At 45.2% G+C, this 15222-nt stretch overlaps 1 protein-coding gene across 2 annotated transcripts in view; it reads left to right on the top strand.

Moving 5' to 3' along the window:
- The window catches only part of ACBD5 (acyl-CoA binding domain containing 5), a 77288-nt gene that overhangs the window by 25110 nt on the left and 36956 nt on the right, over positions 1-15222 (top strand). The window contains exons 5-6 of one of the 2 annotated variants that reach the window (XM_075315533.1): positions 8204-8318; positions 8431-8463. In XM_075315533.1, the coding sequence (XP_075171648.1) occupies positions 8204-8318; positions 8431-8463 (148 nt within the window). The remainder of the gene's footprint in view (positions 1-8203; positions 8319-8430; positions 8464-15222) is intronic. The other variant, XM_075315534.1, reaches the window with a different exon arrangement.

Raw genomic sequence — 15222 nt, 5'->3', positions numbered from 1 at the left:
TCGCTCAAGGATGCCACTGACAGGCAGATAGAGCTCCTGATGAAATCCATCTATGAAGCTATAGGCGCGTCTTTTGCTCCGGCATTCGCAGCCGTATGGGCACTCCAAGCTATATCAGCCTGTCAGGCTGAGATTAATGCAGTCACACGTGCCTCTACTCCGCAGGTTGTGTCTTTAACCTCTCAGGCGTCGGCTTTTGCGTCCTACGCCATGAATGCTGTCCTGGACTCTGCGAGCCGTACGGCGGTAGCATCCGCCAATTCAGTGGCAGTCCGCAGGGCCATGTGGCTACGTGAATGGAAGGCAGACTCTGCTTCCAAGAAGTTCTTAACCGGTTTGCCATTTTCTGGCGACCGCCTGTTTGGCGAGCAATTGGATGAAATAATTAAACAATCCAAGGGAAAGGACTCGTCCTTACCCCAGTCCAAACCAAACAGACCTCAACAACGGAAGATACAATCGAGGTTTCGGTCCTTTCGGCCCTCAGCCAGGTCTCAATTCTCCTCGTCCAACAGGCCACAGAAGGGCCAGAGGAACTCTGATTCATGGCGGTCTAAGTCACGTCCTAAAAAGACCGCCGGAGGAACCGCTCCCAAAGCGGCCTCCTCATGACTTTCGGCCTCCCCAAACCGCATCCTCGGTCGGTGGCAGGCTCTCCCGCTTTTGCGACGCCTGGTTGCCACATGTCCAAGACCGATGGGTGAGAGACATTCTGTCTCACGGTTACAGGATAGAGCTCAGCTCTCGTCCTCCGACTCGTTTCTTCAGAACATCTCCGCGACCCGAGCGAGCCGATGCTCTTCTTCAGGCGGTGAGCACTCTGAAGGCAGAAGGAGTGGTGATCCCTGTTCCCCTTCAGGAATGGGGTCACGGTTTTTACTCCAACTTGTTTGTGGTGCCAAAAAAGGACGGATCTTTCCGTCCCGTTCTGGACCTCAAACTGCTCAACAGACACGTGAAAACCAGGCGGTTCCGGATGGAATCTCTCCGCTCCGTCATCGCCTCGATGTCCCAAGGAGACTTCCTAGCATCAATCGACATCAGGGATGCTTATCTCCACGTGCCGATTGCACCAGAGCATCAGCGCTTCCTGCGTTTCGCCATTGGGGACGAACACCTTCAGTTCGTGGCACTGCCTTTCGGCCTGGCGACAGCCCCACGGGTCTTCACCAAGGTCATGGCAACAGTGGTAGCAGTCCTACACTCTCAGGGACACTCGGTGATCCCTTACTTAGACGATCTTCTGGTCAAGGCCCCCTCTCGGGTGGCATGCCAACACAGCCTGAGCACTACTCTGGAGACTCTCCAGAGATTCGGGTGGATCATCAATTTCCCAAAGTCAAAATTGACACCGACCCAATCGCTGACATATCTCGGGATGGAGTTTCATACTCTCTCAGCGATAGTGAAACTTCCGCTGGACAAACAGCGTTCAATACAGACAGGGGTGCAATCTCTCCTTCGAGCCCAGTCGCACCCCTTGAGGCGCCTCATGCACTTCCTAGGGAATATGGTGGCAGCAATGGAGGCAGTTCCATTTGCGCAGTTTCATCTGCGTCCACTTCAATGGGACATTCTCCGCAAATGGGACAGGAGATCGACGTCCCTCGACAGGAACGTCTCCCTTTCTCGGGCAGCCAAGGCCTCCCTTCAGTGGTGGCTTCTTCCCACTTCTTTGTCGAAGGGGAAATCCTTCCTGCCCCCATCCTGGGCTGTGGTCACGACGGACGCGAGTCTGTCAGGGTGGGGAGCGGTCTTCCTCCACCACAGGGCTCAGGGTACCTGGACTCAGCCAGAGTCCTCCCTTCAGATCAATGTTCTGGAGATAAGGGCAGTGTATCTAGCCCTAAAGGCGTTCCAGCCGTGGCTGGAAGGCAGGCAGATCCGAATTCAATCGGACAACGCCACGGCGGTGGCATACATCAACCACCAAGGCGGCACACGCAGTCGTCAAGCCTTCCAAGAAGTTCGGCGGATTCTGCTGTGGGTGGAAGCCACAGCCTCCACCATCTCCGCAGTTCACATCCCGGGCGTAGAAAACTGGGAAGCAGACTTTCTCAGTCGCCAGGGCATGGACGCAGGGGAATGGTCTCTTCACCCGGACGTGTTTCAAGAGATCTGTTGCCGCTGGGGAACGCCGGACGTCGACCTAATGGCGTCCCGGCACAACAACAAGGTCCCGGCATTCATGGCACGGTCTCAAGATCACAGAGCTCTGGCGGCAGACGCATTAGTTCAGGATTGGTCGCAGTTTCGACTGCCTTATGTATTTCCTCCTCTGGCACTGCTGCCCAGAGTGTTACGCAAGATCAGGTCCGACTGCCGCCGCGCCATCCTCATCGCCCCAGACTGGCCGAGGAGGTCGTGGTACCCGGATCTGTGGCATCTCACGGTGGGTCAACCATGGGCACTACCAGACCGACCAGACTTGCTGTCTCAAGGGCCATTTTTCCATCTGAATTCTGTGGCCCTCAACCTGACTGTGTGGCCATTGAGTCCTGGATCCTAGCATCTTCAGGGTTATCTCAAGAGGTCATTGCCACTATGAGACAGGCCAGGAAACCAACGTCCGCCAAGATCTACCACAGGACGTGGAGAATCTTCTTATCCTGGTGCTCTGATCAGGGTTTTACTCCCTGGCCATTTGCCTTGCCCACTTTTCTGTCCTTCCTCCAATCCGGAATGGAAAAGGGTTTGTCTCTCGGCTCTCTTAAGGGACAAGTCTCGGCGCTCTCCGTGTTTTTTCAAAAGCGTCTAGCCAGGCTTCCGCAGGTACGCACGTTCCTGCAGGGGGTTTGCCACATTGTCCCTCCTTACAAGTGTCCGCTAGAACCCTGGGATCTGAACAGGGTGCTAACGGCTCTTCAGAAACCACCTTTCGAGCCAATGAGGGATGTTTCTCTTTCACGCCTTTCGCAGAAGGTGGTCTTCCTAGTGGCAGTCACATCACTTCGGAGAGTGTCTGAGCTAGCTGCACTGTCATGCAAAGCCCCCTTCCTGGTGTTTCACCAGGATAAGGTGGTTCTGCGTCCGGTTCCGGAATTTCTCCCTAAGGTGGTATCCCCTTTTCATCTCAATCAGGATATCTCCTTACCTTCTTTTTGCCCTCATCCAGTTCACCAATGTGAAAAGGATTTGCACTTGTTAGATCTTGTGAGAGCACTCAGACTCTACATTTCTCGTACGGCGCCCCTGCGCCGCTCGGATGCGCTCTTTGTCCTTGTCGCTGGCCAGCGTAAAGGGTCGCAGGCTTCCAAGTCAACCTTGGCTCGGTGGATCAAGGAACCGATTCTTGAAGCCTACCGTTCTTCTGGGCTTCCGGTTCCTTCAGGGCTGAAAGCCCATTCTACCAGAGCCGTGGGTGCGTCCTGGGCATTGCGGCACCAGGCTACGGCTCAGCAGGTGTGTCAGGCGGCTACCTGGTCAAGTCTGCACACTTTCACGAAACACTATCAGGTGCATACCTACGCTTCGGCAGATGCCAGCCTAGGTAGGCAGGTCCTTCAGGCGGCGGTTGCCCACCTGTAGGAAGGGGCCGTTTTACGGCTCTTTTACCGAGGTATTCTTTTACCCACCCAGGGACTGCTTTTGGATGTCCCAATTGTCTGGGTCTCCCAATGGAGCGACAAAGAAGAAGGGAATTTTGTTTACTTACCGTAAATTCCTTTTCTTCTAGCTCCTATTGGGAGACCCAGCACCCGCCCCTGTTCCCTTCGGGCTGTTGTTCTTTTGTGTACACATGTTGTTCATGTTGAATTGTTCTTGGTTCATGGTTTTCAGTTCTCCGAACATCCTTCGGATTGAATTTACCTTAGACCAATTTATAAGTTTCCTCCTTCCTGCTTTTGCACCAAAACTGAGGAGCCCGTGATGCACGGGGGGGTGTATAGGCAGAGGGGAGGGGTTTACACTTTTAAGTGTAATACTTTGTGTGGCCTCCGGAGGCAGAAGCTATACACCCAATTGTCTGGGTCTCCCAATAGGAGCTAGAAGAAAAGGAATTTACGGTAAGTAAACAAAATTCCCTTTTCTGACATCCGTCCAGTTTTAGGCTAGATCCACTAATCTTTGGATGGGGATTCATCGTGATATATTACGGAGCAAAAGAGGCACAAAAGTTAAGTAAACTTTCGCCATGCTGCTGGAAACTGACACTCTTATTATTACTTTTTTAAAAGCCTAGTGTAGTAATGTGAAATTCCGGTAATATCCTCGCTCAGTGCGGACTAATGATCTGGGTCATTAGATTTCTACAGGAAAATAATAAGCCCTCTGCTGGGATTTGATTACGGCTAAGTAGATTGTCGGTGGTAATTTCATCCAGAGGCGGCTCGCACCTCTCTTCCCCGCACCTCGCTTATCTTCTAGAATGTGCCGTCTCCTCTAGAATTTCACATGCGGATATAAAGCAGGAGGACACGAGCACAGCACAAAAACTAGAATTGGAGCAGAAGTGGAAGAGTTAAATAATGGGTGCAGTTTACTGCCGGCTGGTGCTCTTTGGCTTTTATGACTCGGGGACATGTCCTGTTTTCATGCTGGCGGTTGATATCAGGTGACCTGAAAGTAATTATAATATCTGGGTCACCGAGGGTGTGGTACGCTTGTCGCATGGCCATGAGTACTGCGTTACGTGGGCTAGATGTATTCATCCGGGAAAACTGATGCGGGAATCTGTATAATAATAATGTAGCTGGACTGAGTACAAAGCGGAGAAGAACTAGGTGTAGGGTGCATTTTTTGCTATGATTTTGCTAGGCTTCCAAGAGCTTAAAGGGGTTGTCCACTATAGATTTTATTTTACACATAGGCCCCCATCGTGGGTGTAGAATATTGGACTTTTGGACCGTTGCCGGTGTCCCAAGTAGGTCTCGCTTCCTCTTCTGATATGTACGTCCTGCAGACAATCAGTGGCTGCAGTGTTGGCCATTGCACCTACCAATTTCAGCCTTAGATGATGTCCCCCCCCCCCAAAATTTGGTACCCGGTAAAACCCTCACTGTCTCCAGGATTGGAGGCGTTGAGTCGGCGCTGTCCATTGCCAAGGATTATTTGGACTAGGGCACCGTAAGAGGGGTGAGGGAGGTGGGAATAACTGCTTTTGTTCCTGCAAATGGAACAGGCAGTTGAGATTGGGGCTGTCGCAGAAGTGGAAGAGCTCCTAGATAAGATCTCTTTGAAGGGTTCCTCCTCAACCGACGACTTGGTCATGAACGGAGGCGAAGCAGGCACGACTCACGGTAACAGCAGCCGCAACCGCTGTCACCTGCAGTGGGAGTGCTGGAGCCCAAGGAGCCTCACGGAGGTCCGACAGCTTCCACCTTCTGACCAAGTTGCAACCAAGTCAGATGGAGGCCAGGACACAGGTCCCCGGGAAGTGACAGAAAACGTGGCAGGCTCGTCCATTCTGGCCACATCTAGTCAGGGGTTTCAGACAGCGTTTGAAGCTTTCACTTCTGGGTCTGAAGAAATGCCAACACTGCTGCCAAACGATGGCCAACAAACATGCTTCTTTAACAGCCCTTTGCACTGCTGCCCAGTCTTTTTGCTTCCTTTTTTTGTGGGGGGGGGGTCATGTGACATCTGCAGATACTTCAGCGCTGGTTAATGGCTGTAGTATTGGTGTTGCATCCAATCCGAAGAGGGAACCAAATGACCGTCTTTTCTTGCTTGGTTGGAGCAATGATGATCAGTTGCTGCTGATTGACTGCAGTGGTCACATAATGTACCCATGCTAGAAGAAGAGGCCAGTGGGAGAAATGGACAAATTTGTAGAGCAACAGATGAGGTCCGGTAGGTGAGTATATGTTCTATGGTGTAATGGTAAAATAAAATATTTTTGTGTACAAACCCTTTTAAATTATGTCTAGTGTGAATAGCACCATCTATGTCTATATATGTAACATCAATATACTTGCAAACTTATGAATCTCTGTATCATACTTTAATATAATTTTTTTTGTTCCTTCTTTCTCAAGCACTATGCTCAAAAAGCTGTTTTAACTGCCTGGTACATGCTCTTTTAGAAGCTGCTTTGAACTGCCCCTCTAGCAAGAATCTGTACTTTAAAACTATTTACAAACGTTATACTGTTTTGAGCACAATGTGAGCAAAGAAGCGTGCACACGCAGGCAGAGTGCAAATATGGTTTGGGTATTGATTCTTTCTGGAGCTGCAGTTCAAAGCATCTTCTACAAGATCTTGAATTAGGCAGTTGAAACAGCTCTTTCTGGCATTTGTTAGAAAAGGAAATAAAAGAAGGTAATGTAGTGTGTGTCAAAGATTTCTAACTTTGCAAAGGCTAATCAATAATTGGATAAAAAAAAAAGTTTTGGAATTTGGATCCATACACCACATTTTAAAGGCCGCTTTACATGCTGCGATGTCGCTAGCGATTGCACCCGCCTCCGTTGTTTGTGTGTCACGGGCAAATCGCTGCCCGTGGCGAGCAATATCGCTGGTACGCGTCACACATACTTACCTTCTTAGCGACGTCGCTGTGGGCGGCGAACAACCTCTTTTTTAAGGGGGCGGTTAGTGCGGCGTCACAGCAACGTCACACGGCAGCCGTCCAATTGATGCGGAGGGGCGGAGAGCAGCTGCATGAACGTCACGCCCACCTCGTTGCCGGAGGACGCAGGTACAGTGTTGTTTGTCGTTCCCGGGGTGTCACACGTAGCGATGTGTGCTGCCTCAGGAACAACGAACAACCTGCGGCCAGCACCAGCAACGATATTTGGGAAATAGATGACGTGTCAACGATTTGGTGAGTATTTGTGATCGTTAGCGGTCGCTCGTATGTGTCACACGCAACGAGGTCGGATGTGCGTCACGAATTCCGTGACCCCCAACGATATCTCGTTAGCGATGTTGTTGCGTGTAAAGCGGCCTTAAGGAGGACATGATATTAGCAGAAGTGCAGCCTCAGGCTTGGGGCCTGTAACTCCAATCGATCTCATGGATAGGTCTGTTAGGCCTCCATAAATACACTCCTCAACATTATATTCGGATATTTAGCACCAGTGAGGATAAATTACTAAAACTTAGCTTTTATTTAAGCTCTTTAAAATTCAAAGATAAACAGACAATTATAAAATACACTTAGGATCACCCTGCAGGTAGCCAAGGTGCATGTTACCATGCTGTAATGAACAACCCTTGGAAAAACACCAATAGGGGAATACAATTATGTGTAATGCAAATATCAATTACTGTCATACACAAAGCATTTTGAAGATGTTGGACAGAGGTTCCGTTATCTAAATGCCAAAAATTGGAGACCTATCTCCTCAAAGACAGTAAGATATAGACTATCTCCTTATACAGGGATCGCTTACACATAATAGAATATAAAACTTAGAAAGATCTCACCCATTTGGAGGATCTTCAGACGTTTGGTACGGCAAAAAGTAGTCCCACATGCCTCCCACCTCACATGCCTCCTTTTGGGAGGTGGGAGGCATGTGGGACTACTTTTTGCAAGGACACAGGTTCAGATGTGGACCGTCCTTGTAAGGACGGGAGACAAGGGGGTTTAGGGCGAGCTATATCCAGCCTGGACCACAGGCCCCTTTGTGACCCCTCCAAAAGACGAACTGCCGTACCAAACGTCTGAAGATCCTCCAAATGGGTGAGATCTTTCTAAGTTTTATATTCTATTATGTGTAAGCGTTCCCTGTATAAGGAGATAGTCTATATCTTACTGTCTTTGAGGAGATAGGTCTCCAATTTTTGGCATTTAGATAACGGAACCTCTGTCCAACATCTTCAAAATGCTTTGTGTATGACAGTAATTGATATTTGCATTACACATAATTGTATTCCCCTATTGGTGTTTTTCCAAGGGTTGTTCATTACAGCATGGTAACATGCACCTTGGCTACCTGCAGGGTGATCCTAAGTGTATTTTATAATTGTCTGTTTATCTTTGAATTTTAAAGAGCTTAAATAAAAGCTAAGTTTTAGTAATTTATCCTCACTGGTGCTAAATATCCAACTGTATGTGAGTATTGTCCCCCAGAAACACCAACTGGTGATTTCTTTCTTTATTCTTTCAACATTATATTCCTGTGATTTCCATAATTCCACACGTTTTCCATCTTGGTTTTGCGTTTTGAATGTTGAGGTGTGCAATAGTAAAAGCAAAATGAAAATTCTTGAATCCTTGTGCTGTTGTGTGACCTATTTGCCTTTTGGACACTAGATCCTTGAGTCAATGCCAATGACGGAGAAAGTGGAAGAATTACTTCACGTCATAGGTCCATTTTATGAAATAGTGGAGGACAAAAAATTCGGGCGAGGATCTGGCGTCACTTCAGGTTGGCCAAACTCCTTTGTCTTTTTAGAGAACTCCTCGTATATGATTCTCCTTCTTATCTACTTCTTCCAATCAAAAACCTTGTGCTCTTTCTCCTCTTTTCCGCACGCCAGTACGGCTGGACAAAGTTGCTAAGTCTTTAGAAGGTATGAAGGAAAAGTCTATTTTGGCTTTTTTTTTCTTCTTTTTTCTAAACCTAAAAACAATTCCCAAAATGTAACAGCATGCAGCCACTGTTCTGTCATTACTGTGTTCAATGCCATTTAGAAAAAAGTACGCCCCTTATGTGGTTACTGTGGCATACAGCAGATTTTAACTAATTCTGTATTTGTTTAAATTGGATGTTCACGTTTGTCATTTTTTTTATAGTGAGAAGTTGCATTCAAAGTTTTGTAGACTTCAGAGCTGAAATCTTCTTGCTTTCCTTGTTGGGTGAATGTCTGTAGGGATCGTTTTCATGCTGGAAAGTTAAGAGTTTCCTGTGTATAAATGATCATCTCTCTGCACTTCCGAGTTTCACAGTTCCAGTATGTCCAGGTTGGTGGTGGGTCTCCGATCCCAAAATCAACAGCTTTAGGCCCCTTTCACACATCACTTTTTTTGCCATCAGACAATCTGTCGAATTTTGAAAAAAACGGATCCAGAGACTGATCCATCGAAAAGTGTTTGTCCGTCGGACGGAGACGACGTCCACAGTAACGTTTTTTTTGTGGACATCGAAAAAATGGACAGTGACGGATCCGTCCGTTGTTTGGTGGGATGGAAGCCTATGGGCGCCGGATTCGTCGTCATCCGTCAAATGTTTTTTTTAAGTGAGCATGCTCCATTTATTATTTAGACTCCAGCTAGTTGGATCCGTCGCATCAGTTTAGCCACAATCTGCGATGGATCCGTTGGGAAAACGGATTGTGACTGATGGCATAAAACTGATGTGTGAAAGGGGCCTTTATAGGGACAGGAGGCTATTGAGTTCAGCTCAGTAGACCGCCTGGCCAGTCCAGATATCATAGTCCATTCTCGAATTGTGAAGGTCAGATGTGATAAACCAGCCCAAGTCCCCAGCAATCAGACCCACACTAATCTAAGGCGGGCTTTGTACATTGCAACATCGCAAGCCGATGCTGCGATGTCGCACGCGATAGTCCCTGCCCCCGTCGCAGGTACGATATCTTGTGATAGCTGGCGTAGCGAAAATTTTCGCTATACCAGCTTCACATGCACTCACCTGCCCTGCGACCGTCGCTCTGGCCGGCGACCCGCCTCCTTCCTAAGGGGGAGGGTCGTGTGGCGTCATAGCGACGTCACACGGCAGGTGGCCAATAGCGGCGGAGGGGCGGAGATGAGCAGGATGTAATCATCCTGCCCACCTCTTTCCTTCCGTATAGCTGCCGGCGGCAGGTAAGGAGATGTTCCTCGCTCCTGCGGCTTCACACACAGCGATGTGTGCTGCCGCAGGAACGAGGAACAACATCGTACCTGTCGCGGCACAGGCATTATGGAAATGTCGGTGAATGCAACGATGATACGATAACGACGCTTTTGCGCTCGTTCATCGTATCATCTAGCATTTACACAGTACGATGTCGAAAGTGATGGCGAATGTGCGTCACTTTCGATTTGACCCCACCGACATTGCACGTGCGGTGTCGCAACGTGCAAAGCCGCCCTAAGAATTAGACCCTATCCAGTAGGTAGGTAACAATGTCTAAACTGGAAGACCCCATTAACTTTCTGCCGTGGAATAAAATCAGCCAGCAATAAATGAATGCTGTGAGATTTCAGCTCTGAAGGCAACAGAACTGTTATTAATGGGTATACGTCTTTTATACCAGGTAATGTAGAGCAATAACCAATAGCTGTTTATCCGAACTGCATTATAGAAGCTTAGTTATGTTGTAAGGGGTGTCTGACTTACTGACTGTTTCTTGTAACAGTCAACAGAATTGTGGGCAGAAGCTTTGGACAGTAAGGGTGCGTGACCACGATCAGGGTTCACAGCGTTTTGGATGCAGCGTGTTTCAGCTGAGTCCAAAACGCTACTGTGTACAATGGATGCGATTTATAGAAATCTCCCACCCACTGTGCGTGTACGGCCCGCAGCATAAACTGACCCGCAGTGTGGCTTTCCAAGACGCAGCATGTCAATTCTTTGCTACAGAGGCTCGAGTGTTCTCCACAGAAGAGAGAGACCGCAGCTGCCTGAGCCCGGACCGTGGGCAGGAGAAGCTACAGTCTTCTGCGGAGAAGACCCGCGGCCCCACAGGTCAGGACCCGCTGCATCCAGAACACGGTGGGTTCTGATCGTGGGCACATACTCTAAGGGCGGCTTTGCACGTTGCGACATTGCACGTGCGATGTCGGTGGGGTCAAATCGAAAGTGACGCACATCCGGCGTCGCAGTCGATATCGCAACGTGCAAATCCTTTTTGATACGATGAACGAGCGCAAAAGCGTCGTTATCGTATCATCGGTGTAGGGTCCGACATTTCCATAATGCCGGTGCAGCGACAGGTACGATGTTGTTCCTCGCTCCTGTGGCAGCGCACATCGCTGTGTATGAAGCCGCAGGAGCGAGGAACTTCTCCTTACCTGCCGCCGGCTGCAATGAGAAGGACGGAGGTGGGCGGGATGTTTACATCCTGCTCATCTCCGCCCCTCCACTTCAATTGGCCGCCTGCCATGTGACGTCGCTGTGACGCCGCACGACCCGCCCCCTTAGGAAGGAGGCGGGTCGCCGGCCAGAGGGACGTCGCACGGCAGGTGAGTGCATGTGAAGCTGCCGTAGCGATAATAATCGCTATGGCAGCTTTCACTAGATATTGCACGTGCGACGGGGGCGGGACTATTGCTGCAGCATCGGTAACACATTGTTACCGATGTCGCAGCGTGCAAAGCCCGCCTAAGGCTGTGGGCACACATTGCGTTTTTGCTCTGATTTTCACAAATATGCAAGGATATCCTTATGCCAGTAAAGTCTATGAGAATCCTGATGTTTTGTGCACACGTTCAGGATTTTGTTCCTTGCAAATTTGTTTGCAGAAAATAATCTGCAGCGTGTCAATTCTTTCTGCGTTTTTTTGTCTGCGCTTCTAATCATTGAAAGCAATGGAAAAAAAACACATTATAAAAAGCATACAAAAACACTGCAAATCGCAAGTTTTTCCGCAGCGTTTTTTTCTGCCAGAACACGTAGATTGTCTGCAACCAAATTTGCAATGTGTACACATAAATTAATCAGGCTGTAACTCAAGACTTCTAGCAATGTGTTGTCCCTATTACAATGTCCAATCCAACATAGTGTTGCTAATAATGTCACGCTGTGTAGTGACAAACCCTGGCCGCAAATTATAACGCCCAGCTGTAAATGTGTTAACTTCCAGGATGTATAACTGAGGGACAACACAATGTACAATTCTTTAAAAAAAAAAAAAAAAAAAGTGAGGTCCTCTTTAACATTTAGACATAATTTATTACAGGGTATGGAATGTAAATAAATATATATAATATTTATTTTATTACACTGGTACATTTTATGATCTTATGTTTTATTTTTATTTATCTGCTATGGGGCTGTATTTATTATTATTATTATTATTATTATTATTATTATAAAAATAGTTAAAATAATAGTTAATATAATAACTATTTAATATTATTATTATTGATAATAATAATATTAGTTAAAATAATAATACTAATCGTTAATTTAATAATAATAATAATAATAATAATAAAAGTTAAAATAATATTTTAACTATTACTATCATCATCATTATTATTATTATTATACTAAATATATATATATATATATATATATATATATATATATATAAACGACAAGGCAGAGTCCAGCAATAACGGGAGCAATCCAGGATGCTGTTAAAAAAAAATTTCCTTCTTTTTATTCATAAATTCATTAAAATATAATGGTCCAAGCAATTCAGAACAGCATTATCGCAGGAAAATAGCGCAGATAGGACAACGCGTTTCAGCGGTAAAATCCGCCTTCTTCACGGTCCAGAATCTGATCTGCTTTCCAAACATAGAAACTTATATACATCTCACTCCCACCAGGGTAATTACAAACATATGTGAGAGATTTAAAAACATGAGCTAGAAAAGCAAATCAAACATGTAAGCTATCCGCATATTAATCAATATACAGCATGCATAAGAGTTATAAGGAAAGGATTCAGCATTTTGGAGAAAAATACAATCGGAAAATCCAATAACCTGACCATAAAATTATTTTTTTAAGTGATACAAAAGCATAACACAGTAGTAATAGTCAGCAACATATAATGCAACAATGTATCAATAGTGCATAATGATATCCATACGATTGTTAAAGCCCTGTGGCATGCGGCTCCCCAGCTCAAATATCCACCTACTCTCTCTTGCAAGCACTTTTTTATGAAAATCTCCCCCTCTCAATGGTTTTTTTACATGCTCTATGCCCATAAAAGAAAAACCGCGTAAATCCCCATTGTGTTTTTTTGAAAAATGTCGGGATACTACTGATGCACCAACCATTGGCAAATTGCTAGCATCTGAAAGATGTTTGCGGATTCTGGTTTTAAGGGGGTTAATCGTGCAACCTACATATTGCATGCGGCATATATTGCAATTAATTAGATAAACTACATTCTCCGTATTACAGTTTATAAAAGAACGAACATTAAACTGTTTTTCATTGGAAATAGATGTAAATATTTTAGACTTATTAGCAAAACCGCAGCACTTACAAATATTAGCACCGCATTTAAAAAATCCTATTGTTTTTAACCAGTTTCTAGGGGAGATTTTATCCGGATCTTTGAACATGCTAGGTGATAATAATGTAGCTAAGGTTGGGGCTCTTTTTGCCACAAAGGCAATATCATTATTTTCCACAATGTTTTTCAAAATATCATTCTGAGATAACAAAGGAAGATATTTTCTGATAATTTTGACAATAGAATTAAACTGAGGACTATAGTTGGTGCTGAAAACTACCCCAGATTTTTTGGAGTCAAACTGTCTTTTTTTCTTAGTAGAATCCAACAGCTTAACCCTATCAATGCCTGCTATTTTTTTCTTGGCTCTCTCCAAAGACCAATTGGGATACCCCCTTTTTTTTAAATTGTTACAAGTTATTTCAATTTCTTCCTCCAATCTATCACTAGATGTGGTATTCCTTTTTAGTCTAATAAGCTCCCCCACAGGAATATTCTGAATGACATGTTTGGGATGATTAGAGGAACCCATTAAAATACTATTGCATGCAGCAGGTTTTTTATAGGGAGATATCAAGACCTTGTTGCTATCCAAATCTGCGGTCAATTTTAAGTCCAAGAAGTTTGTTGATACCTCATGACCACTACTCGTAAATTTTAAATTGAAATCATTCAAATCCAAATAAGAAAAAAAACTTTTCGCAGACGAGAGTCTACCCCTCCAGACAAATATCAGATCATCAATAAATCTACTCAGCCAAACAATATTATCCTTGTATGGGTTATCAATGTTAAAAATATAATTTTCCTCCCACACGGACATAACCAGGTTAGCTAGGGAAGGTGAAAACTTAGCGCCCATGCTCACGCCTTGTGTCTGGAGGAAGTATCTCTCATCAAACGAAAAATAATTGTGACTTAAAAGAAACTGAATTGAAGAGACAATAAACTTCTGGATGGAATCCTCGTAATTACTGTATCTGGACAAATAATATGTGATACATCGTATCGCGACGTGATGGGGGATAGAGGGATATAACCCCACCACATCGCAAGATAGCCACATATAGTCAATTGCCAGTGGAATTTTTCCATAATCTGTATCATACTTTTGGAATCTTTAAGGTGACTTGGTGTTAATGGCACTAGGGGTTGAAGATAAAAATCCACCCACTCCCCTAGTTTCTCGCTGAATGACCCTATCCCAGACACAATAGGTCTGAGAGGGGGAGGAAATACCTCTTTATGAACTTTGGGGAGTGAGTGGTATATTGTTGCATTATATGTTGCTGGCTATTACTACTGTGTTATGCTTTTGTATCACTTAAAAAATAATTTTATGGTCAGGTTATTGGATTTTCTGATTGTATTTTTCTCCAAAATGCTGAATCCTTTCCTTATAACTTTTATGCATGCTGTATATTGATTAATATGCGGATAGCTTACATGTTTGATTTGCTTTTCTAGCTCATGTTTTTAAATCTCTCACACATGTTTGTAATTACCCTGATGGGAGTGAGATGTATATAAGGTTTATGTTTGGAAAGCAGATCAGATTCTGGACCGTGAAGAAGGCGGATTTTACCGCTGAAACGCGTAGTCCTATCTGCTCTATTTTCCTGCGATAATGCTGTTCTGAATTGCTTGGACCATTATATTTTAATGAAATTATGAATAAAAAGAAGTAAAAAATTTTTTAACAGCATCCTGGATTGCTCCCGTTATTGCTGGACTTTGCCTTGTCGTTGTTCACATTTGTATGGATGGACTCCTACATCCTGATCCGGGCACAACGGAGGTAACCAGGTCAGCTGAGGTTCCAGGTGATTCACAGGAGTGAGCTGGTCTACATTGTTGGACATATATATATATATATATATATATATATATATATATATATATATATATATATATATATATATATATATATATATAATTTTTTATTTTATTTTAGTCCCTATTTATTATTTAGTGTCTTTTGGTTCCGTTTTCCCCTTTATTTGCTCTTATAACTGGAGCTGTTTTATAGCCTGGAGCTCGGGGTAAATTTCCATTCTCGCCGGCTGAGCAATTCTTGGCCGTGACACAATGTTGCATTTAGTTAATCCACCAAATCGGAGCATATTGTTTTTTTGTTTCGCAACTTGGGATATCAAAGTTCACTGTGTCGCAGGTTTAATAACCCCGTGT

The sequence above is a fragment of the Anomaloglossus baeobatrachus genome, chromosome 6, assembly GCF_048569485.1.
Source record: "Anomaloglossus baeobatrachus isolate aAnoBae1 chromosome 6, aAnoBae1.hap1, whole genome shotgun sequence".
Lineage (NCBI taxonomy): Eukaryota > Metazoa > Chordata > Amphibia > Anura > Aromobatidae > Anomaloglossus > Anomaloglossus baeobatrachus.
Note: the sequence above shows the minus strand (reverse complement) of the source record. Positions and strands in the feature narration are given on the sequence as shown.